Source organism: Mustela putorius, unplaced genomic scaffold (assembly GCF_011764305.1).
Source record: "Mustela putorius furo isolate JIRA1106 unplaced genomic scaffold, ASM1176430v1.1 tig00003834_pilon_pilon_pilon, whole genome shotgun sequence".
NCBI lineage: Eukaryota > Metazoa > Chordata > Mammalia > Carnivora > Mustelidae > Mustela > Mustela putorius.
The window spans coordinates 109,881,539-109,907,755 of record NW_025421987.1 but is presented as its reverse complement, the minus strand read 5'-3'; the positions used below and the strand labels follow the sequence as shown (position 1 = coordinate 109,907,755).

Genomic DNA, 26,217 nt, shown 5'->3' with positions numbered 1-26,217 from the left:
AGATACAAACCACATACGGGATTCTGACGTATTTGTGTCTGTGTAGTCCAATTTTTCACATTACATGGGCTCAAGGTCTTGGCTTTTGTTTCTCTGAGGCCATGAAGGCCAGCCCATTGGCTACTGAGCTCAGCACAACCCCTTAGGTTTTATATAAACCCTCAGGGATATGCTTCATTTTCTTATAAGCTCAGCATATGTGAAGATATTTACAGACTTTATTCCACGTTTTTTGGTCTTTTAAGGTAAATGTTTTCAAGTTGTCTACTGCTTCATAATCCCAGAAACAAAAGTCTTAACTGACATAATTTATATTGCTGGCTTATGCATGTTATCTATTATTAGGTATCATCAACAACATTATTATTTCTACAAATACATAAAACCTGAACATTTGGATTTAATGTATATTAAATTATGTGTTATGTGTGTGTATAAATATATATGACATTTTATAGAACATATAGTTACAATTATGTTCTGTAAAAATATCTTACATAACTATATTTAACATATAATATATATTTATATATGACATATAATATGTAAGAGTATATATAATAGATTACAAAGTCTTATGATAACTGGTCTGTCAACTGAGTGTACGGTTAGTAGATACAGTACTAAGTAGATCATGCTACAGAAACACAGTAAAACTGAGCTTACTGAAATAGTGTAAACCACATCACTCTTTTCCCAACTACATGTCCTGCTGACTTTGAAACTTTGTTTTTAAAACTCATATTTCCTCAGGGGAACTAGAAAATGTTGTGGATTTGTAGCTTTCAAACCCTGAAAGATATATCTATGGGAGTGTGTATTTATCACTTCACATGCACCCATATATATTATTTATATTAGAAATAAAATTTTTTTATTTTGCATGAAATTTTATGTCCTTTTTTCCTTTGTGTAGGAGGATACTTCATCGAGACTTGAAATCAAAGAATATATTTCTGAAAAACAATCTTCTTAAAATTGGTAAGATTTTAAAAAATATGTATTCCAGAAACATGGGAGAATATATTCTAGATGTTATTAGTATATCATTGAAATATATAGTGCCTAGAAGTGTTAGAGTAATCACTGGTTTATTTTAACTTCTCAAACTTTTGTTTTTACTTGGTTGGGGCCAAGAAAACCCCATTATTTTGTTTTTGAGTACCTGATACAAATTGAAGTGTAAGACATTTGCTATATACATGATAGATTGAACTAACAGTTTTTGAGTTTCTATCCCATGCCAAGCACTGTGCAAGTATTTAGAGTATTTGTTTTACTAACTTCGTTAATTAGTATAGATTTCCCCCTTATTTTACCCCAAGCAATTAGCAGTTATCACTGGTAATGAAATTATTGGTATCATGGATTTGTTAATTTTTAGTTCTTCTTCAGAACTGTACCTCCACTCATAACAGTTACTGGATTATTCATTCTTCCTGTAAGATGTTCTTAAAGAGAGAAAGCCTAAAAGCATACAACTAGTTAGATGTGTAAAGAGAACTTAATGGATTCAAATTTTTATAGGCATGTTCTTGAAAGGTCTCAGGTCTTTTATTTGAAATATTTCTTTTATGGTAATTGAAGAATGAACTCTTCTTGCTTTGAGGAAATTGCAAATCATTATATTCTTATATTCAGCCCCCCAAAATCATTTTGTTTGTTGTTAGGCAGAACTGAAATAGCTTTTTTTTCAAGTTGTAGGTTCTCCATAATTCCAGAAATAAAATGCTTTAGCTTATATAATTCACCTTCCTGGCTCAGGAAGCTATGCACCAGCATTGTGTAATTTTAAAGATACCATTTTCTTCTTTTCTTTCCCTTTAAATGATATGAGTCATTGCATATTAAAATTGCCAAATTAGACAGTTGTTACTTTCCAGGCTGCTTTTCATTGTTTTAAAGTATTCATAAAAATTTATTATTATTTCAAGGGGATTTTGGAGTTTCTCGACTCCTAATGGGATCCTGTGATCTAGCCACCACTTTAGCTGGAACTCCCCATTACATGAGTCCAGAGGCTTTGAAACACCAAGGCTACAACACAAAGTCAGACATCTGGTGAGTGGGCAATGGGCTGGTCCAGGTGATGTATATATCTGCTGCACTGAGAGGACAATGTGTTTCATTCTGTGGCTCATTTACTTGCTACATCCACTCACTTTTTCCTTTTGAAGTATGAATTCATTCTTTGACCAGAGTAAAGGAGGGTTTTTGGATTTGGAACTTGATGATTTCCATTATGCCAATTTCAAAAATTCTCTTTATTTATAGATTACTCTTTTTATTTTTATTTTTTTCTTCTTCAACCACAAGGAAAGTTCTTAATGTGTCACAAACATTAAATATTGATAGGTTTCTGCTGGCCTGTTAAAGAAAGTATTTGTAATCCTAAACACTGTGCTTTACTTTATTTAAGATCAACTTCCACATCTGTGGGGGAATTTATGGCTTTATTTTTTTTTTCTTCTTGATGCTTATAAGAATTTTTATGAAGATACTAGCTTTTAAGAATAAACTTTAAAAAATTTCTCAGTTTTCAATGATAGATACATCTGAGATTTCTCCATTTATCTGAGCTCTTGTACCAAAGGAATTTCTCATACCTTGTCATGGAACCAGTTTAAATCTCAGTGGAGAAGCCATGTGGAAAATTGTATTCTCTTGTTAGCAGTAGATCCTATTTAGGGAAAATCTCTTTTCCTTTGAAGAGGAGTCATATAATTTTCGGCTTGTTAAGGGTTGAAAGGACAATCTAGCTGAGAGCCTGTTAATTAAGTAAATAATTATTGTATGCAAATCAACCTAAGTAGTTCTGAGCTTTCAGAGATGAGCAATGTGAAAGATTATGTCGACTTCATTCTTCTAAAGAGGATAAGGGAAAAGTAAGCAGAACAGGGGAAAGGCCTTTGGATTTTCATAAGGGTCATTACTCATGTTCTTATTCTGATGCCTTCTGAGTGGGAGAGAACACTGTCAACATTAGATCTGGCTATGGCAGATAACCATCCATTCTGTCCCTTTAGTTCACTCTTGTGATTATTCATTTCTAGGTTCTTCAGTTTTTTTCTTTCTTTCATTGTTAGCCTGTTTCTACCCTGATGGTGTTTTCCAATTTGCCTATCATATTTTCTCTAATCATAACCTTCCCCTAATACCTTCCCCCAAAACCAAAACTAAAACTAAAATAATAGACAAGACCTCAAAAAGTATGTTCAGGGGAATGAGTTTCTCTAAGTTTTGCTTTGTTAAGCAACTACTATTTGCCAATGACTATGTAATAGCCCTTAGGATATAAAATTTAAAAAATAATAATAATAGGATTCCTGTCCCTGAGGAGGAGTCTTCTTGTTCTTTTTAAAGTGCTTTCTTCAGTTTGAGATCAGTCTTGGGCTTTGGATTGGATTTGAGTTCCATATTTACATCTCTTTCTATACTTAATTTTTTTTTTTAATATTATGGCATTTTAAAAAGATTCAGGAGCACCTGTAACTCAATTGGTTAAGCATCTGTCTTTAGCTCAGGTCATGATCCTAAGGTCCTGGAATCCAGCCCTAAGTGGGGCTCCCTGCTCTGTGAGGAGTCTGCTTCTCCCTCTTCTTCTGCCCCTCCACCATGCTCGCTCTCTCTGTCTCTCAGATAAATAAATAAGATCTTTAAAAAAATAAAAAATAAAAATAGATTCAAATACGTAATTTCTTCATGATTAAAATTACATGCTATGCCAGAAAGATGTTTACGTCATGTCATTTGGATTAAGACTAAATTAATTTATGAAGCCCATCGTTAAGCCTTTTGCATCACATGTAGCAAGAAAGCTGGCTCTTTGGGGCAGGTATCTACATCTGCTTGCCAAATCAGATGTGTCTCCCCAGAAACTTGGGCAACAGTACCCACAGACAGAGGAGTAAAGCATATAGTCTTTTTGTCTAAGTAGCTTTTATCATAGTCCTTTTTAAAAAAAAAGAGGACTTTTTAAAAAAATACTTTTTATAAAAACTACTCCCTAGTATTGTATAAAGAATTATAGGAATATTCCCAATATGGGAATTATAGGACTATCATAAAGAATATAGGAATTATCAGAAATATCAGAATTATAGGGATATAGAATAATAGAAATAGTATTGCCATGATGTTTTAGGTTTATAAAAATAATATCTGATTCAGGCAAAACTTAAAAAAATCCCAAACCTCCCACATATAAAACTACAGGAGAATTTTAATATATTTTGTGTGAGCATTCGGTCAGCTCTCCTTGCAGAGATTATTAACTATTCAGCAAGTACAAGCCAAGGATTTATCATCATCCTGACCCCAAATAACCACCTTATTATGAATTTAGTAATTACCTTGGTTGTATCTGAATCAAAATGGGCTTATCTGGTAATGAATTTTCTATTGCTGAACCTAAAGTGGAAAGAATAACAGAGAACTATTAATTATAGTGGCAGATACATAAGTGTGATGAGTAATCTTTGGGAGACACTCTTAGAAAAATTAGATTGAATGAGGTTGAGAATTTCTTTTTTTTGAATCTCAGCCTGTAGCATCTGTTTACTGTGGAATATTTTCTTACAATTAGAAACACTTGTGAATAATTGACAGGTGTTTTGTTTTAGCACTAATAGCTGTACATATTATATTTATAATGCTTAATGAAGAATTGGTATAATACTAATTATATTTCATCTGTTAATGTTTGCCCATTGCAACTGTATCCTCTTTCTGCAATCTGTTAAACCTTTTGGGATTCATTTATTTATAGCAATCAAGTACAGATAAGTCTCTCTTAAAAAGGTTTTAGGTTCCAAAAGTTTATAAACACTTATTCAGCAAGTTAGAATAATTAAGTGCATTGAGGACGATACTTTGAATACTGCCAATTTATATAAGCAATTGCTGAACAGTTTTTTCCCCCCACAGGAAAAATATATGAATTGTGTTCCTAGGCCACCTCTTTAAATTGATTGAAATTATGAATGATTAGAATTTATTATTTTGGTAGGAGAAACAAATAAAGGATAATACTATTGGAATAATGGTGCTATAATTAAACAGAAAAGAAACAGAATATTTCATTGTTGGTCTTATCTATCTTGTTGTGAGAGGTCAACCAGATGGTTCTCTGATCTTGTGGCCCTATATTCTTCAGGTGATTTAAGTGGAGAGAATGGTGTTGGGAGTAATAGAGGTGTCAGAGTATACTCTGTAGGTCTCAGGATTTTGCAAAAACCTGAGATCTGGTCCAGCCAAAGAACCAGGCTGCATAAGGGATGCCGTAGGAGTCTGTTCACACTCAGCACTGGAGTCAGTCTTTAGTGATGTTGGGCAGAAATGTCAGACGAGGTTTAGCTATAAGTAGAAGAAAATAGAGAGGAACCAGGACCTGCCTGACCTACCATAACTAAGGAAGTATTCACACAGGAGAGTATTCCCAAATTGGACAGGGAAAGGAAGCAGGATAGAGAACAAGCCTATTTTCCAGTGAAGAATTTAAGAAAGGAAGAAATACAGGCCAACTTGGCAATAGTTTTGAATAGCTAATGTGGAACCTGCAAGTAGCTAGGAGCCAACAGCCTATCTTGGTGAAGGAAGCTGTGGAGCAAGAGAGCCCATTTCTCTCACTTTCCCATGGTCTGAGAAACTCTTGTGTGAATTTAGAACTAAGGTGTCGGTCAGGGTATCTAGGAAGTGAGAACTGCTATCATTGTCATTATTTTCACTCAACAGAAGCTCAAGTAGGAAAACACTTTAGTCAAGTGCATCTGGGTATTAATATCTTTTCTCAATGACTAGCATGAAATGACTGACACAAAATCTGAAAATAATATCTAGCCTGGTGAGTTTTACAAGGTCACAATACCACTGCAGCCACAGAACCAGAATTGCTAATATCTATGGAGCGCTTACTCTGTGATTGAGAGTTAATGCACTAAGTGCTTATATACCTATGTAAATGCATTTGTTACTACAAAAAATCATACTATATATATTTTACAACCTGCTTTTTTTAATTGCAAAAGGAAATATTGCACTGCCTTAATAAAATATATCTACCTATCATTTAAATGTTTACATTTATTCTCTTTGCAAGTATTCTATACTTGGACACAGTAATTTTTCAACCAGTAATGTTTATTAGACATTGTTTAATGTTTTCTTTGAAGATTTTCTCTTTGTTTTTGTCTTTAAGCATTTTTAGAGCAGAGGGTATCTGGGAGTGGATTTGCGTTTATCCTACTTGGAGTTAGTTGAGCTTCTTGGGCAAGTAGATTGATATAGTTCATCAAACTTGAAAAGTTTCAACCATTATTTCTTTGAGTATTTTTATATCTTTTCTTTCTCTCCTTGCCTTCTGGCATGTTGTTGTGCTTTGTGGTCTCCCACATTTCTCTAAGACATTGTTCATTATTCTTCATTTTTCTCTCTGTTCTTTAGGTTGCATAATATCTGTCAATGTATCTTCAAGTTCATTGATTCTTCTGCTAGTTAAAGTCTACTGTTAAACCCCTTTGGTGGATTTCTTATTTCAGTTATTATACTTTTCAACTCCAGAATTTCCATTTGGTGCTTTTTAATAATTTCTGTCTCTTTATTGATATTCTCCATTTGGTGTGACATTTATATCATACTTTATTTCTTTAAACATGGTTTCCTTTAGTTCTTTGAATGTATTCAAAATGCTACTTGGAAGTCTTCATCTGTTAAATCTGACATCTGAGACCTCTCAGGTAGTTGCTGTTTTCTGCTTTTCCCCCTATGTATACATTTTTCTTCTCTCTTTGCATATCTCATAACTGGTAAAAACTGGACATTTTAGATAATATATTATACCCAACTCCACACATTTATTTTCCTCACTCCCTCCACCTCTCTGAGACCAGGTATCTTTTGCTTTTTTACTCATTTAGTGGCATTCCTGGCTATTCTAGTGAAACCTATTTCCCTTCCAGTGTGAAACCTCTAGTGTTGATCCTCAGAGTATAGCCTTAGGCACGTGCACAGTTAGCCTTGGATGACAGTAGTTTTAGCAAGGCTCTCTGTCTCTTTCCCTGTTCTGTTTGCTGTTTCTGTTGGTATTACGCTCAATTGTTAGCCTCCACTAATTGCCACCTCATTGCTTTTATTTTCAACAATGCCCCAAGGCATGAATTGCTCTCCAGTCTCTTCCAATTAAATCTGAGACTGTTTGGAGATGTAGTTTTTGACGCCAGTCTTTGTGGTTTGAAATTCGCCTATTTTAAGCTATCTCTTTCCCTGATTTTCTCTGATAAGCTAACTAGCCTATGGTTTAGCTTATTGTCCTCACAGAGCTACCAATCTTTTAATCGCTTGCCACCAAATTCTTCATTCTTTCTGAGAGCTGGAGTTTAGGCTTGAATTTCCTACACTCTGTTCCAAATAAAGTTAGTCTCTTTGGGGAGAGCTTCTGAATCCTCTCTTTTTGTAACCTACCTTTGCCCTGGGCAAAATCTCTTGAGCACTGCTGAAGGTAGGGACGTGGCCCATTTTTCTTAGAGTGACAGTCTTGCTCGTGCCAGGGACAGTAGCCTCTCTCTTTGGTGTGCCTCTCCTGGCATAGAACATGTACCCTGTGAGCAAGCTGGGACAAAGGTGATCAGTGATCAGGACCCACTGTTCCTGGGGTAGAGCTTCCATTCTACCAGTACAGACTAGGTAGAGAAAAGGAGCTCTTAATATCTTGGTTACAATCACCTGAAATTTAATCTCAGTAACACATAGCTGGGGAGACGAGAAATGCTGGAAGCCTGCCCCTCCTGGAGAGATAACCAAGCCCAGAACAGATTTCTGGAAGAAGGGAGATCCCCATCTTATTGGCCACATGGGCTCAGAGTGAAATTTTTGTCACACGGAGCTGGGGGAGTGCCTCAAGTGCCACAAACTCTTGTTTTTACTGAAATTTAGTAGATTTTCTTGAATAAATATTTCTTCATTTACTTTATGCCCTTAAGATGATTTTTAGTGACTTCAAGTTGTTGGGGGTCTTTGGTAATTTTCACCAGTCATAGTTGTTTTCCTAGGAAGCAGGTCTGCTGAGCTCCTCATGATGCCATTTTGGAACTGTTCTCTCCAAGGCCTTACTGCTGGAATTAGAGATTTTTATTTATTTTTTTCCTCTGTTAAACGGTGGGAACAAAACAGCCTGGAACAGGGAGAGGTTGGTGGAGACTAAAGAAGGGAGATAGTCAGGCCTTCTATTAATTTCCTACATTCCACTATTTCTGATGCTCTGCCCATCTTAAAAGAACATATGGAAACTATCAGAGATGATTAAAGCAGTTGGAGCACAGCTATTCAACCACACTGTGATCTCCCTGTTCTCATCTCTCCCATTGGTGTTGCTCCCATCTTCAGTTCTCCATTGGCCAAATTCTTATGGTGTAGGGGGCATGGGGCCACCATAGCAGAGGGAACGCCGATGATGTTCTTTCAAACTTTGTGCTCAATAGTGGAAGAAAGTAATTAGACTGGTATAAACAGGACAAAATTCACCCAAACTTTGTTTCTAAAATTTTGGGGTCTTTCCCCAGATATGATAGTATATTGGCATGATATGGTGGAAAGAATGCATTCACCTTTGCTTTCAAATATTCTTTTGAAAATTCAGTTCCCCAGACATGTTAGCCACATTTCGGGTGCTCAGTAGCCTCATGTGACTATTGGTCATTGTATACAGAAATATAGAATGTTTCTGACATTGCAGAAAATTCTGTTGGATGGTCCTGAGGTATTCTGCTGCAGACCCTTTATCCTGGGATTTTTCTTGAATTCTAGCAGCTTTTGGATTGAGCAGATCCTCTAACCGTTTCTGCTGCTGTTCTTTATACCCACTGTGTTTTCAGTAAGTATTTTTTGACTATTTTGAAGTTACTCTGTTTTGTGATCCTTCAGTCACTCCATCGATTCCCTCTGCTTCTTCTCAGTATCCCTGTGCAGGCCATACGGCAACTGTGGCTTGTCTTCACTTCCTTGTACTGTGAGGTGTGCAGGGACACCTCACTCCCTAACTTTGTTGAAAACGTTGCCCATGGTTTTTGGTTTTGGTATCGAGCTGCTCTGTTTTACATGGGAATTTAAGGAAGATCCAGATACTATGCTTCTGATGTAGCTGCCCCTTTTCCCCAAATATTCAGAAATAAAATTTTAACAAAATTTCTGCATGATTTGTATGCATATTAAAGCTCAGTGAGAACCGATAGAGGTTCTGGGACATGATAGGCCCTTATAAAATGGTTGCCATATAATATTGCTTCTGAAGTATAAGTTCAAGCCATCTAGTGTCTTTCATTCTATTTAGATAAAGTTTATATTGATATTCAACTCCACATCAATACAGACTTATATTTAGGTTACCATACACTGAAGCAAAACCCACTATTCTTTTTCTAAATTTCTGTTACTATTTATTCAATTGCTTAAGTTTTGTGTACTCTTTTCTAGATGGATATCAGGATGATCCTCAATTATGTAAAATAAAAATATTATCTAGAAGATCAGTAAAGCTGCCCCAACCCACTGGAGTCATGCATTGCTGTGGGTTAGGCTTCTCTTGGGCTGAGTTTGGGCAGATTACAAAGGGTAAACTTAGTTACCTTGAGACAAGACAAAGTCTGAGTTACATTTTCAGTTTCTTATCGACCTGTGCTTCAGAAATCCTTTGGGTAGTTCTGGTCAGCTTGGACAGATGGCAAGTTTATGGAGTTCAGGTGTAATTTGCTTCACACGCACCTGATCCCAGCCTTCCCTTTCACTGCTGAATTTCCTCCCTTAGGGATTTATTTGCTTACTTCTTCACAGTTGGCTGTATTCTGGGAAAATGAAAGGAATGCAAATGATAGACTTCTAAGCAAAATGCACCCCCCCCTTTTTTTTTTAACTTACGCCCCTTTAATTCCCCCCAACCACCTCCCCACTTTCACATCACCAGATTTAAGATCTGGGAGTCAAGTAAGAGAAAAATACTCAAAAAAGGATAGAATTGATGAGTTCAAGGTTATGGAATTATTCCCATATAGAAATGTTTGGTTGGAAATTGGAAAAAATTAAAACCATAGGTACACAGATGTATAGTTACCAGAATAAAATTATATATAATAGATAGATTTTAACTTGTAATAGGATAATATAAAATCTTTTACCCGAAGTGCCAGGTGGTATCTCTAATCAGATTATACCCATTCCAGGTGGGTGCACAAGGACAAGAACTGGTCCCTTTCTATAAATCACTGGCTGATAAATGAAGTCTTTTCCATGTGCTCAAGTGCAAGTAAATCTTACTAGATCAAAATGAGACAGGTAAATGGAAAGCAGTATGCCTTCAGTGAAGTCGAGAGAATTTCCAAAAAAGAGAATAGTCTTGTATTAAAATTGATTACTGAGTTAGCCCCTGCATCTAATTGTTCTATACTCCTTTAGCCAGATAACTTCACATCTTTGTGTAACTTTAATACATCCATCACATGTGGCTTTGGTAGGTTATGTCTCCATAAAAGCAGGATTTGACTTTGTGATCAACTCTTTGTACTTAATAGACCACTAACCCCCTTTCTATGCCAAGCAACAGAAAAAAAATGGCCAAACTTGCCAACCTTCCTTTTGCCACAGAGGTTCTCATTGTTTGTATGCTCTATATTTGCCATGGTCTGATGCCCTACATGGCTTGTCTCAGGCCCCAGGGATCCTTGGAGGTGGCTTATGGTTCTGGGTAGGACCCAAAGTAAGCTTGGAAAGTCAGCCCCTGCCTGAAGGTCTTCTATCAGGGTTAGACATTTCCAATTCAAAAGGATCCTTAATCAGAAATGCTCTGATTGATTCAGCACTGAGAAGCAAGATGGCATGCAGTTTATGTCTCTAGAACCAGACAACCTGTGTTGCAATCCCAGCTCCCCCAACTCCTCAATATGGAATCTTAACAATTGACCTAAACTTAATGGTTTCCTCATCTGAAGAATGGTCTGCTTCGTTAAGATTGTTATGAGAATAGAATGATTAAATAAGTTAATATACGTAAGAAATATAGAATAGGGCCTAGCTTATAGTAAACACCATTAAAATTTCAGCTAGTATTTTCCTTATTACCATTATTATTATCATTTGTATTATTGGTGGAGATAATAGTCTGCTTCCAGGACAGCTCAAAAGGTCCTATGTCAAGAATTGTTGCTCTCATTCAACCCTACCAACCTGTCAGAGCCAGGAGAGTTTGTCTGGCTTTGTTCTGATTTTAACCCAAGCCCTGAAGAAAACTCAGCCCACAGGAGCTGAATTAAATCCTCAGAAGACAGTGTGTGGGTGCCGAGGGATTGATAAGTCTTTCCACTCCTTGGACCTGAGTTTCGTTCCTTTTTTTCAGTGTTCGAATTATTGAATGTACATTAGATTATATAGCACGGTGTTGTCAACGTAAATATTTTAGAAAACATTTTTTAAAAATACTGAATGAGAACAGTACCAACACCAAAAAGCTGACCTAACATGTCACATTTCTGGGCAAATTACTTTCTTTCTCTGAGCTTTGGTTTTCTCACTGATACAATGAGAGTTAAGAATTAGCAAATCTTGTAGACCTTGTGGCTCTACTATTTTGAACATTCTCAAGGTTCAAATTAGACCCTTCTTTGGGGAAAATAAGTTAAGTATATTGGGGCAGTTTACAGCACACAAATACTTTCCATGTATCCACACAAATAAAAGTATTTGGTTTAGTTTGATGATTAAATTTTATTATTAATGAATAGCCCTTCCTTCTCTTTTTGTTAAGAAAACTTTTTTCATAGTAAAACAAGTACTGACTTGATAGCATCTTTTTCATTTTCACCATTCTTATGAGTGTGTAGTGGTACTCACTGTGGTTTTAATTTGCATTTCTCTGATGACCAATACTGTCAAATGTCTCATGATTTGGGGCCATTTAGTGTCTCTTCAAGTCTTTTGCCCACTTTTCTATTGGATTCTCTCCTTTTTCTTATTAATTAGTAGGAGTTCTAATTAATTACTTTTTTTTACATGTTCTGGATACCAGTCTTTGATGGATATTTGAATTGCAAATGCCTCCTCCCTCTCTGTATCTTCCTTTTCACCCTCTTAGTGATTTTTTTTTCACGAATAGAAATTCATAATTTTGATGGAGTTCGTTTTATCAGTCCATAACCTTATTGGTAGTGTTCTTGACATTTTGTTTAGGAAGTCTTTGCCTACCCCAAGATCAAGAAGATATTCTCCTGTTTTCGTTTAAAAGCTTGATGTTATTTTTCATTGAAAATGGATGATTTTTGTGCATGTGTATGGTGTGAGATAGGAGTCCATATACTTTATTTTCCATATGGGTATTCAATTGGCCCAGCACAACTTGTCGAAAAGATCATTTTTTTTCCTCTATATAGTACAGGTTGTTTTTGCATTAATCAAATTATTGAATATGTGTGGATCTGTTTTTGAGTTCTGTGTTTTGTTCCATTGGCCTGTTTTTTCTTCTTTGCTGATATCACATTTTCTTTCTTTTTTTTTTTTTTTAAGATTTTATTTATTTATTTGACAGAGAGAAATCACAAGTAGATGGAGAGGCAGGCAGAGAGAGAGAGAGAGAGGGAAGCAGGCTCTCCTGAGCAGAGAGCCCGATGCGGGACTCGATCCCAGGACCCTGAGATCATGACCTGAGCTGAAGGCAGCAGCTTAACCCACTGAGCCACCCAGGCGCCCACTGATATCACATTTTCATAATTAATGCAAGTTTATAATGAATCATGCTATTTGTTAATACAAAATCTCCAAATTTGTTGTTAATTATCGTGGCTATCTTTGTCCCTTTGCATTTCTACATAACTTTTAGAATTAGCTTGTCAATTCCTATAGAGAGTCTGCTAAGATTTTGATTGGTATTGCATTGAGTCTATAGATTGTTCTGGGAAAATTTGTCATCTTCATTATGTTGACTCTTTCAGTCAGTTACGTGGATCTCTCCCTCTTCACCTCCACCCCCTATTTTAGGTGGTCTTTAATTTGTTTTAGTGATGTACTGTGGTTTGCAGTGTAGTGTCTTGCACATCTTTCACTGGATTTATTTCTACATATTTGACATTGTATGATGTTAGTGTAAGTGATATTTTGCATTTCATTTTTTAAATGTTTGTCACAGGCTTATTGAAATGACCTTTTATATACATAACCATGTTGAAATGCTTAATGAAAGTTTAATATATTTTTATAATCTTTATATATATTCCTTATATGTATACATATATTTATTTTTTTTTAATTTTTTCTCCCCTTATTCTGAATAGCACCTTTAAAACAATATTGAATAGAAGTGGTGATAGTAGACATACTTACTCTCAATCTCAAAATAAAAGCATAAACTTTCAATATGTCTCCAATAAGAATAATATTTACTATATATTTTATAGCTCTAAAAAATAACTGAAGAAGTTCCCTTCTATTCCCAGTGTGCTAAGAGTTTTCCTCTTTCAAAAACACAAAGGGAAGATATCTGTGTCTATTGTATCTGTTAAGCATCTGCCTTTGACTCTGGTCATGATCCCAGAGTCCTGTGTCTGTGTCCTGCGTCAGGCTCCTTGCTCAATTGGGAGCCTGCTTTCTCCTTTCCCTCTGCCCCTCCCCTGCTTGTGCTCTGTCTCTCTGACAAATAAATAAATAAAAATCTTTAAAAACACAAATGGGTTTTGAATTTTTTAAAAAGATTGTATTTATTTAACAGAGAGCAAGAGAGAGAGCTTGAGAAGGGAGAAGGTCAGAAGGAGAAGCAGACTCCCCTCAGAGCTGGAAGCCGGATGTGGAACTTGATCCTGGGACTCCAAGATCATGACCTGAGCTGAAAATAGTTGCATAACCAACTGAGCCTCCCAAGTGCCCCTGGGTTTTGAATTTTATCCACTGCCTTTTTTTGCATCTATGTATAATTTTTCTCTTTTCATCTATGAGATATATGCCATTGATTGAATTTAATAAAATCTACTTGGTTGTGATATATTATCTTTTTATTTTTATTTATTTATTTTTTAAAGATTTATTTATTTATTTATTTGACAGACAGAGATCACAAGTAGGCAGAGAGAGGAGGAAGCAGGCTCCTTGCTGAGCAGAGAGCTCCATGTAGGGCTCGATCCCTAGAACCCTGGGATCATGACCTGAGCCAAAGGCAGAGGCTTTAACCCACTGAGCCACCCAGGTGCCCCTATTATCTTTTAAATATATCATCATATTCTATTTATAATTTACATATATTTGTGTGTATTTGGAATTTTTGAATCTATGCTCATAAAAAATTGCCTATAATTTTCTTTCTCTCTATTATTCTTGTTATACTTTATATGACAGTTGTGTGGACATGTTAAAATGAAGACATTAAATAAGATTAGTGTTCTTTATTCCTAAAATATGTGAAAGAATTTGCCAGTAAAACCATCTGACCCTGGAGACTTTTTTTGTGGGGAGTTTTAAAAAAGTTTTTTAAAGTTATTATTTTAAATATTTTTAAATCATTTAATATTTCAATTATTTTTATTATTTTAAATTATTATTTCAAATGTTTTTAAAATTAATTATTGTTATTATTTATAATAGATAAAGGACTATTCAGATTTTATACATTATCATTTATATTATCAGTTTTTAAGTATATTTTTTAGCAACTGTTCATTCCATCCCATTTTTCAAATTTACTGGGGAAAAACATTTATGTCATCTTAATACTTTCTAATAACAATGGAGTCTATAGTGTTGTATACTTTTCTGCTTCTGTTATTGTTTATCTGTGTGGTTTTTTCTTCTTGTTTTCTTGATCAGTCTCACTGGAGTTCTTTTAAATCTATTAATCTTTTATTTTTATTTTGTATCTGTGCCTATTTCATTAATTTCTACTTTTCAAAAATTTCTTTCCCTTAACTTTATTTGGCTTGATTTGCTATTCTTTCTCTATCTTCCCAAGCTGACTTGGGAAGCTTTTTTCTTTGTTAATGTATGCATATAATATTTCAATTTTACTATAATCATTTATTTTAGCTACAAAGTATTGATATTTTGTACCTTTATTAATATTCAGTTTTAAATTTTTCTAATTTTGTTGGAATTTTTTTGACCTATGTGTTATTTAGATGTATATTTTTGAATTTTCAAATAGTTGGTAATTTTGTAGTTTTTTTTCTCCATTATTAATAAGTCGAGCTTAATTTCACTGTGGTAAGAAAATATGCTCTGAAGTTTTCCATCTTTGAAGTCTGTTGAGGCTTCCTTGATCCTAAGTATAGTCAATTTGGAAAATGGTCCTCGTGCCCTTGAAAAGAATCTGAATTCTGTCATTGTTGGATACATTTATGTTAGTATGTCAATTATGTCAATTCTGGTAGTTGTGTTTAAATTATTCTTGTTGAAGTTTTGTTCTGCTTGTTCTCTCAGCTATTGAAAGAGGTATGTTAAAGTCTTTCATTATGACTGTGAATTTGTCTATTTTTCTTTTAATTCTGTCAATTTTTGCTTTATATACACACACACATACACAGTTATTGGATTTTAAAATTGTTATTTGTTCTTCATTGTTTGAGCTCTTTATTAGTCTATGACCTTAATCTTAGAAGGGGTTCTTTCCTTTAAGTCTGTTTTCTCTGATGCTAGTATAACCACTCCAGCAATATTTTGATAAATATTTGCACAATATACCTCTTTCTATAAACTGTTCTGTGGTTTTATATTTAAGGTTTCTTTTGTGAGCAGTATATAATTTTTGACCCAATCTGATAATCTTTTAATTGACGTATTATCCATTTACATTTAATATAATTATGCTATATTTGTGTTTTTGTCATCTTACGATTTGTCTTCTATATATACCATTTATTGTTTCTTTTTTTCTCCTTTCTTGTTTATATTTTAAATTTTTATTTGACTCTTTTCTTTCTAGTAGCTTTCTACTTATAAAGTTGTCAGTATACATTACTTTACTATTCTTTTGGTGAAAACCATAGCAATTACAACATACATCCTTGCCTTATTATAATGAAACTTAATGAAAGTCACTACTTTTGCCACTTTCCCAGTAATGCTAGGACCTTAAATACTTTAACTCCATTTACCCCCTTATGTCTTTCACCTTATTTTTGTCATAAAATTATATTCTACATAATTTTAAACTCCACGATATATTTAGTATCATTTTATAGAGTTAATGTTGGCTTATACATAGTTACAGAATTACATTTCATAGTGTTCTTTGCTCCTCCCTGCATTCCTTCTTTCTGCCTGGGATCAATTTTCTTCAAGTGGAAGAATTCCTTCTTAGGATTGTTTTTAGTGCTATCCTGCTGGCAATGACTTCTCTCAATTTTTGCTTGTCTAAAAATGTCTTTATTTGGGGCACTTGGGTGGCTCAGTCATTAAGTGGCTGCCTTTGGCTCAGGTCATGATCCAAGGGTCCTGGGATCAAGCCCCACATCAGGGTCCCTGTTGGGTCTGTAATCAAAGGAGTGAGACTGATACAAAGCGAAGGTCAAGAAAAGCTTTATTTCACACCAAGCATCGAGAATCAAACTGACTGGCCAGGGCCGTCTCTTGCAAAGAGGCGACCTCTCTCTGCCTCACAGACTAGCTTTTTTTTTTTTTTTTTAAAGATTTTATTTATTTATTTGACAGAGAGAGAGATCACAAGTAGGCAGAGAGAGGCAGAGAGAGGAAGGGAAGCAGGCTCCCTGCCTAGCAGAAAGCCCGATGTGGGGCTCCATCCCAGGACCCTGGGATCATGACCTGAGCTGAAGGCAGAGGCCTTAACCCACTGAGCCACCCAGGTGCCCTTCACAGACAAGCTTTTAAGGGCAAAAGCCATGTGGTTGGGCCTGGCCATGCACAGGTGGCCAATGAGATTATAACACACAGAGAAAGCTAGCCTATCACCTTGGTCAGATTTGGTGCCCAAAAGGCGCCCAGAGGGTGGGGCCCATACTCTTTGGTAGCTAGGTAGACAGTATGCGCCCCCACTGATTGGATACCTCCACCTGGCCTGACCCACTCTTGTATTTGGGCTTTGTTACCTGGGACTGGTTTACTTGTTTTTAAGTAAGTCCCCTGGGTAGAAGAGGGACAGGGACAGTTTAAGTTTTACTGTATAAACAACAAAATCACTGTTTAACCGGATGGAATCGCTCTGGCTAAATAGGCCCTTACAGTCCCTGCTTAGTGGGAAGCCTGCTTCTCCCTCTTCTACTTCCACTGCTTGTGTTCCCTCTCTTGCTGTCTCTCACTCTGTCAAATAAATAAATAAAATCTTAAAAAAGAAAGTCTTTATTTCACATTTATTGAAGGAACTTTTCTGGCATAGAAATCTAAAGATGTGCTGCGTCATGTTAATAGTCATATTAATAGTTGTAAAGATGGTTACAAAATTTATTGAGCTTCAAATAATTTTCATAATTTATAATATTTATATTGATCTTGGTGTTTTTTAAGTCATGATCAGGGGATTTCTCCTAACATTCCCCTTCTTTCTAGTATTCTGTAATGAAAATAGTCCAGAATTTTGGAAGGAAAAATACCTTTGACCTTGATCAAGCCATTTAACTTTTTAAAAGCCAGTTTCCTCTGTATAAAATGGGAAAAATAGAGTGGCTGTATGTCACTGTGAACTTTTGAGGTTCTGTTGGGTTTTGTATGGAAGTGCTTTACAATATGTAAAATACCAATTAGTTGGAATTTTTTAGTGTCGTTGTTCTTTACTGAAACAAAAACATCTCTTTGTATTCAGTATATATCCAGAATTCTCTTACCAGTGCACATTTTTATAATACCCACAAAATGGTTAAAATTATAGTATTCATGTGTATATTTATTTATACATGCACTGCCTTTTATAAGAAAGTAGGACAGGGCACCTGGGTGGCTCAGTGGGTTAGGCCGCTGCCTTCGGCTCAGGTCATGATCTCACGGTCCTGGGATCGAGTCCCGCATCGGGCTCTCTGCTCAGTGGGGAGCCTGCTTCCCTCTCTCTCTCTCTGCCTGCCTCTCCATCTACTTGTGATTTCTCTCTGTCAAATAAATAAATAAAATCTTTAAAAAAAAAAAAAAAAAGAAAGTAGGACAGTGTTAAAAGTTACCTAAAACAGAACTTACACAAGTTTGGTTTTAAATTTATTTCTGATTTTTCAAGCAACTAACGTGAAAAATGAGATCTGGCTGGTTACACAATTCATAATACTCATAATATTAAAAATAATTCATTAGTTTAATAGAAGTACTATTCTTTCTTAGTATACTTAGTTCAGGCAGCAATTTCCCCCTTTTCTTAATGATGCTGAGTTATTTAAAAGATTATTCTGCTGGTTTAGAGGTTACTGATTTGCATGGTTAATCCAAATCAGTGTTGGACTGATCTAGAATTTTAATATTCTGCTTCATACGCTCAAAGGGAGAATTATACATTTTAATGTGAGCTACAAGTAGCTGCTTTTCCACCCTACTTGCAAATGGATTCTATTCAGAAAACTAATAAAGAATGCCAGTTTCCTTTTCAAAATGCTTGGATACACATTTGAAGGTTAAGCTGATAAATTAAAATTTTATTTTGCATATCTAGTATTAACAAAACTGCCTTAGAAAAATATTTAGCTGTGTTTTATTTTTCCTTCATAGAGGTTCCTTACTACATTGATCAAATGTTTATTTTCCTTCCTGTGTGCAGACATATTCCTGTTGTTTTGTTTCTGCTCTGACAAAGAAGTGGTCATTCAGACTTATATTTTGTAGGTTTTTTTTTTCATTTTTCCCCCTTTATTTATTAAATGTGTATCTAAATGGGAAAAAAAGTATAGAACTGAAGCTTTTAAACAATCAAAGGGTATATTAGTGTCTCATAAGCAATGACATGACACATCTGAGGTTTTGTACGGTGATCAGATTTAAAATAGGACATATGTTCCTTATTTAAATTCTTTGACTTTGTCTTTAGGTCTCTGGCATGCATTTTATATGAGATGTGCTGCATGAATCATGCATTCACTGGCTCCAATTTCTTGTCCATTGTTTTAAAAATCGTTGAAGGTGACACGCCTTCTCTCCCCAAGAGATATCCAAGAGAACTGAATGCCATCATGGAACGGTATGGAAATAAATATATTGCCACAGAAGCAATTTTAAATTCTACTTATATCTTAGTTCATTTGAAAAATAATTTTCTTCTTAAACATTACAGCATGCTGAACAAGAGTCCTTCACTGAGACCATCTGCAATGGAAATTTTAAAAATCCCTTACATTGATGAACAACTACAGGTATTTAAAATGAAAGGCATACTGGGAAACATGTATTAGCATTTATATACATTGGAGAACTTGAAGATAGGCTGAGGGAATAAGATGCATTAAGAATCAGTCAGAAAGGAGAGAAAAAAGATTTTTTTTTTTTAAAGCTGAAGGAAATTATTAGTCAGACAATCTCTTTGCAAAAGCTGGTATGTGAACTCCCATTCCCCAAAGCCCCAGATATGAGAAGTTAGGGTTGTAATTTTCTGCCTAAACTCAACATCTGCCCTTAGAGCTTTTTGGTTTACAAATCTTACCTGAATACTTTGTAAATGTATCCCTGCTAGGACAAGAATGTATCACTAATAAGGTAAAATCTGGGGTTTTCACTGAGTCTTTACTATTCCTCTCTGTAAAGTTTGGCAGGTGAGTAAACATAACACCAGGCAAGGTGGGCACAAGGCAAGATTTATTAAAGACACTCTCCGGTGAAGTTTCAGGGCCCACGAGAAGGGGAGCCAGGAAAGTCGAGCCAGGAGAAGGTGGGCACCCTCGGGCGAGGTTCCTCAACTACGGAAAGTGGAGTGGGGGAAGTCACACTGGGAGGGAGTTGGGGGGGTGTCTTTTATAGGGCCAAGGCAGAGCATGGGCTCACATCCATATTTGGTGATCAGAAGGTATGGGGTGAGGGCTCCTGATAACTCCTGTTTCCTGCATAGGTATCGGGTTACCTATGGAGATGTGACCTGGGCGTACACCCTTTTGGTGGGAGAGTCTAGGGTTAAGGAAGGGGATGGGGAGGAGACTGGAAGATGGCGGCCCCGGTGGTCATTTCTGTTGTTCCTCTTGCATTCCCGGAACCACCGACCCAACACCCTCCTTTCTTATATATCTTAATCATACTTTCATTGATTAGGTAAGTTTGTTTTCCTGTAGATTAGAAATTTTGTTGCCAAGAATCTACCTCTCGTGGTAAGAAAAAAAGCAAAGGGTACTTCTTGGAGGGTTTGTTTGTTTGTTTGTTTTTTAGGCTTTTACAATTACCTCAGGCAAATTTCCTTGAATTTTATGACAGTTTTAAGTAGACCCATAAAGCAGTCATTCACCTTCAAAGATGGTCACACATTTTCTCTGCATCCAGTTCAAAGTTCGCAGGAAACAAGGATGCTGACTTGGTGTGTCTTCATCAGTGGAGTGCTGAGCACAGTGCTGATGCTGGAGGTGCTGAAAGGAAAGGAACAGCTATGGCTCCTGTCCTTTTGCAGCTTGGCTGCTAGGAAGAAGTCTCAGTACCCAAGAAAGGCTAATTACACATTATCAGGAGCACTAGGCAGGACGATATAAAATAAGGGAAGGGAATAATGTCTTTGGTGGTCAAAGAAAGAGTAGGTAAGGGTTCTCTACCAGTGAGATAGTGGGAAGCAGCGAGACATGTAAGGAGCCTGCAAGAGGGTTGGAACCACAGAGAATTAGCTGGGACAAAGGCCTGAATCAGGTTCTGTTCCTAGATGGAGACAAAGAGGGGAGGGGTCTTAGGCAACAATGTGCCCTCTGGAGAAGCCCCTGAGGAAGTGGGGTAATAAGCAGGACAGGAAGGAAAGTGCCAAAAGTCCCTTGGTACTGAGTTCTCTTGGTGTGTAACTTTCACTATGCAAAGCCAGCTCCACTAGCTCAAGGGCAGGCCTTTGAAAAGACACCTAGGTGCTAACTGTTGGGATCAAAATCACATTGAGTGGGCTGTGAGCAGACCAAAAAAAAAAAGTTAAAAGGAATCCAAGGAGATTGGCTGGGACTAGGATGACTGCAAGTGAGGCATTTGCCCTGGGGCACAATTAGAGTGGACACCAAAAACTCAGTAATCAGGATAAATATCATTTTAGTGCAGTGTTTAAAAAATTAAACATTTTTAGCACCCAAATTAATGCTAAAAATCCCTGGTAACAAAATATCAAAGGTTCACAGGCAGCATCCAACAAGGCTAGGATTAGGGTGATGGAAGTGAGGTAGTAGAATGGTACAGGTTCAGGGTTGGACCCTGTCTTTATCTTTGTTTTCTGTCTTTATTTAAACTTTTATTTTTTTTTGTAATCAGTTAGCAGTTATGTTAGTTTCAGGTGTACATTAAGGCAATTCACCAATTGTATGTGTGATGCCCCCCCACAAAATGGGTCAGTGATTAAAGGAGCGAGACTGATATAAAGCGAAGGTCAAGCAAAGCTTTATTTCGCGCCAAGCATCAAGAACCAAACCGACCGGCCAGGGCCTCCCCTCTTACAGAGAGGGCAACCCTTCTCTGTTTCACAGACTAGCTTTTTAGGGCAAAGGCCATGCGGTTGGGCCTGGCCACGCACAGCTGACCAATGAAACTGTAACACACAGAGAAAGCTGCACAGTCATGCTAGCTGACCAATTGAATTACAATTTACCCTAGTAGACATTTGAACCAGCCTATCACCTTGGTCAGAACTGGCGCCCAAAAGGTGCCCAAAGGGCGGGGCCCATACTCCTTGGTAACTAGGGAGACAGTATGTGCCCCCCACTGATCAGATGTCTCCACCTGGCCTGACCCACCCTTGTATTTGAGCTTTGTTACCTGGGGCTGGTTTCTGGGACTTGTTTTTAAGTAAGTGCCCTGGGGGAAGGGAAGCAGGGATGGTTTAAGGGTTAAACAATGTTATTGTTTTAACCGTGATGGAAGCCTCTGGCTAAATAGGTCCTTACAGTATGCTTGACAAGTGCTCCTTAAGTGCAGTCTTAATTCCCTCCCCCTATTTCACCCATCCCCTCACCTGCCTGGCAATCTTCAGTTCGTTCTCTGTATTTGAGTCTGTTTTTGTTTTTGTTTTTTATTTGTTGTTTTTCTGTCTCTTTTTTCATTTGTCCATTTGTTTTGTTTCTTAAATTCCACATATGAGTGAGATTGCATGGTATTTGTCTTCCTCTGACTGACTTTTTTCACCTAGCATTATACCCTCTAGAGTCATCCATGTTATTGCAAGTGGCAAGATTTAAATGTTTCATGTTGTATTCTCCATGGCTTTTTGGTATTCATTTTGATTTTTTATAATATTGCATTAAAAATGACTTCCCTTGGTTACTGAGTCTTTTGGTGCCCTTTCAGTTTTGCACCTGAGGTGAGTGTCTCGCTTGTCTCAGCCTAGTCCTGGCCTTGGGAGTGGGAACACTGTCCAGTGCCCAAAGAAGCAAATTGAGGAGGTCTTGTTTGTTCTTGGAGCTGAGGAGAGGCCTGCCTGTGGTGGGTAGCAGGGAGTGAGAGAATAGGTAGTGAGTGCCAGATGAAGCTGGAGCCTGCAACCAACCCCCCCACCCAAGACTTTGCAGCATAAGCTACCCTGCAACGTTTGGTATCTTATTTATCAAAGAAAAGTAGTTACCAGTGGGTTTTGTTTTCAAACTTTCAGGTATGGTCAATAACACTGCACATCAGAAAAGGCCCCTGGTAGTTCGCTGCCCTTTCATTTCTGAATTGGAGTATATAAAATGTGTCAGGGTTGTTCTTTTTTCCAGCACCTGATGTGTAGATACTCAGAAATGACTCTGGAAGACAAGAATTTGAATTGTCAGAAGGAGGCTGCTCAGATAATTAATGCCATGTAAGTAAATTGCTTTGTTTTTAAAAAGCCCATTGAGCATAATGTTAAATGCATTTGTCTTTAAAAATCTATTAGTGCTAAGCTGACTGCACAGAGTATCCTAGAATTCACTGAAGTCTTGCCAAGAAATTAAGGAGCTTCAGTAACTTGGCATTCCAAAGCCCCTTTGCCCCAGGTGGTAGCAAATTGAGATTATAAAAGTTTTAAACAACTGCACAGCTTACAGATCTGCAGGGTAGCTCTGCAGTTGCCTTGTAAGTATGCAGAGAAATTAATATCTCAAACATTTAGTGATAGTTATGCTAGTGAGCCTTCCATATTAAGCATAAATGGTTTTCACATGTTGTTTGTTTAACAGGAACTGGCAGAGTATCTATTGAGAAGACAACACTGTGAAGTCCTTAGGACAATAAGAAATAAGCCAAAATTTACTTCCCTGAGATATACATATGAACTAGAAAATGTCTTTTTCATAAACATAATTATTTCTTGACGTAACGTCTCTCTCCTACCTTAATCAAAATTTCTGTACTATACCATTCAAGAATACTTAGTGACTTCAGAACAGCCATGTATAGCTGTGTAGTTGTGGACTGCACAACTCAAGGGGTTATATAAAGACCAAATCTATAATTTGCTGAGGAACCCTATGTCATTTTATAAAGACCCCATGAGAATGGCAGCCCCTCCCCAGAGCTGTGGAAGGCAGTAGGTGAGAACAATAGCCCTCTTTAGCCTAATCAAGACCAAATAACATAAATGTGCTTCTCTGACACTCAGTCCAGCGCTTTCTCAGGTGCACTGTGTTTGTTTTCCAATTTCACATTCAAACAGAAAAAACTCGTTCATCAAAGATAGTTTTCATTTAATGCATGCTCTCCATTTAAAATACCTTGCACGTCAGGGCCTAATGTTTGAGGTATGCTCCTATCACCTAATTTTCTTAGGTTGCTAATTATTCTTTCAAGAATGCCTGGAATTCTGATTTTGTTTTATTTTAAACTGAGGTGTGAAAATATTATGCTAATTTTAACTACCGTTTTGTACTGTAGATGTGACACTGTTTACCTGACAGTGCTTACAATTAAAGTGTGCCACAGGCTGATCCTTTGTATGGTCTTCCACATTATGAAATATTGATTTCAAATTGTCACTTTTTTTCTCAATCTATGACTGTGTTTCAAGGAGCTTTGTTTGGTTTTACAAAATAAGGGATGTATATTCCAGAAAATCGTATCTCCCCTGGAGTCTGTGGACGGTTTTCCAGAGGGATGAGAGCTGCCTACAAATGGTCATTACTATTACACAATTAATACAAAATTAAAAAGATTAGAGTGGGAATGAAATGAAATGGAGACCTCTCCTAGGATTTTGTAATGAGGGAGCTGAGTGCAAAAGACATTCCACAGTATTGGGCCCTAACAGAGTCAGGCACAGAAACGAATGTCCTTGAGAATATGGTTGCAGATGTTTCAACACACGAGTAATGTAAGCACGTTTCTTTAACTGGAGAAAGAAGCTCCTAAATAACAATTTTAACTAACATTTTGTGGGGTGCTTGGCTTTGGTATAAGCATTTTACATGAAATAACTCATTTAAATTCACAAAACCCTATGAATTAGGTACTATTATTATCTATTATTATTATTATTTTAATAATCATAGGGAGGTTAAATAACTTGCACAAGGGCATATACATGTAACATGGGAGCTAGGATTCAAACCCAGAGAATGTTATTAACCTGTGTGATAACCTCTGTGCCATGCTTACCTGCTGTAGGAAGCATAGAATATACAACATATTCAACAAAATTTAACTATTACAATACTACCATTTGGGCTACTTTGATGTATCAGACACTGTACACACATCGTTTCATATAATACTAAATCCTATTCTTTACAGATGAGAAAATGGAGCTTCAGAGAGGTTCAGTAACTTGCCCAAGGCTACAGAGCTAATGAGGGGGTAGAGATGGGGTTCAAACCCTGCCTGATTCCAAAGATTAAATCCTATTTACAGGGTTGAATTAGCACCAGTACATTTACTCTTTGATGGCTAAGATTCTAATTTGTCTTACATTATGAAAACTAGTCATAGGCCATGAAATAGCAGAAATTTAGAAAGTACATAATTTGTTTTTAAACAAAAGTCTAATTTGAAAAATATTACTAATTAACCATAGTCCTGGTTGGCTCATTACCCACCCTGAGTTTATTAGTTTTTGCCTGGCCTATCTCGAGATGCTTTCCCCATCAGTAGTGTAATGATACTTCTGTAAAATATTTGTTTAATTTTTCTGAGCGTGTTTGGGATGAGTTGCATGTGGGGGATCTTTATTATTTATAGGCAAAAAAAGATCCACCTGCAGACTCTGCAGGCGCTGTCTGAAGTGCAGAAAATGACACCAAGAGAAAGGATGCGGCTGAGGAAGTTCCAGGCAGCTGATGAGAAGGCCCGGAAGCTGAAGTAAGCTGCCCTTCCTTGGGGTACCCGTGCTCTGGCCACTTCCCAGGGCTCCAAAGGAATTGACTGAAGAAAAGCCACAGCCAAAACAGGAAAGCAAAATGCACATAGGCATTATATATTTCTTTGTTTCTTCACTTACTTGTCCCCTCAAAAGATGGTTCTTCAGCCATAGATAGTTATCGGTTGCCAGCCATTATTATTGTCAGGCTTTCGGTCTTCTGTGCAAAGAAAGACTGAATGTCAGGGAGGTTATTAATGATGAAAATATAGAGTCAGCCACCAAATGAAGCCTTGTTGCTGCTGATACGTCCTAAATATACCCCGGTGAGAGGGTGAGAAGAGTGGCTTCACTCTGTGTCCACGCTCCCCAGATGTTTGCTGTACCCCCTCTGCCAGGAGACCTAGCGGGTGTTTGGGGAGAAGAATGTACCGCAGGCAATTGTTGGCTTTAGAAAGCAGTCCTGACACAGCTCTGCTCCGTCAAGTGAAGCCATTTGAAAACCTATGCTCTGGGCAACTCTGCTGGTGGACGATATCACTGCTAATTCAAGTATTTACAGGAAAAGAGGGAGATTCCAAAGAGCCCTAGACTCCCAGTTTCTCAAAGATTTTTCCGTTGGTAGGATATCCTAATTTTTCTCCTTTCTCTGTCAACTGTTTGGTAGCTTAGAAGCCCCAGCTAAGAAGTAAGGAGACAGAAAAGACCTGAAACTCAAATCTGTTCATTTTGTGACCTTGGTAACATATCCGAAAAAGGCTTTGGAGGTATTCTTGCACTTACAGTGCATATCATTTAGAACCAAGTGAGAATCTGTGAGACTACTTCTTTCCCCTGAACACATGCTTTCTTTAATCAGTGTGGAAAAAGAT

The 26,217-nt window shown here is 36.9% G+C and overlaps 1 protein-coding gene across 1 annotated transcript in view; it reads left to right on the top strand.

The window, feature by feature from the left end:
• Nucleotides 1–26,217, top strand: part of NEK11 (NIMA related kinase 11) — a 242,372-nt gene that overhangs the window by 82,600 nt on the left and 133,555 nt on the right. Inside the window, 6 exon segments of the mRNA XM_013061426.2 lie at nucleotides 917–981; nucleotides 1,935–2,061; nucleotides 18,971–19,120; nucleotides 19,214–19,292; nucleotides 22,791–22,876; nucleotides 25,228–25,347. Coding sequence (XP_012916880.2) covers nucleotides 917–981; nucleotides 1,935–2,061; nucleotides 18,971–19,120; nucleotides 19,214–19,292; nucleotides 22,791–22,876; nucleotides 25,228–25,347 — 627 coding nt within the window.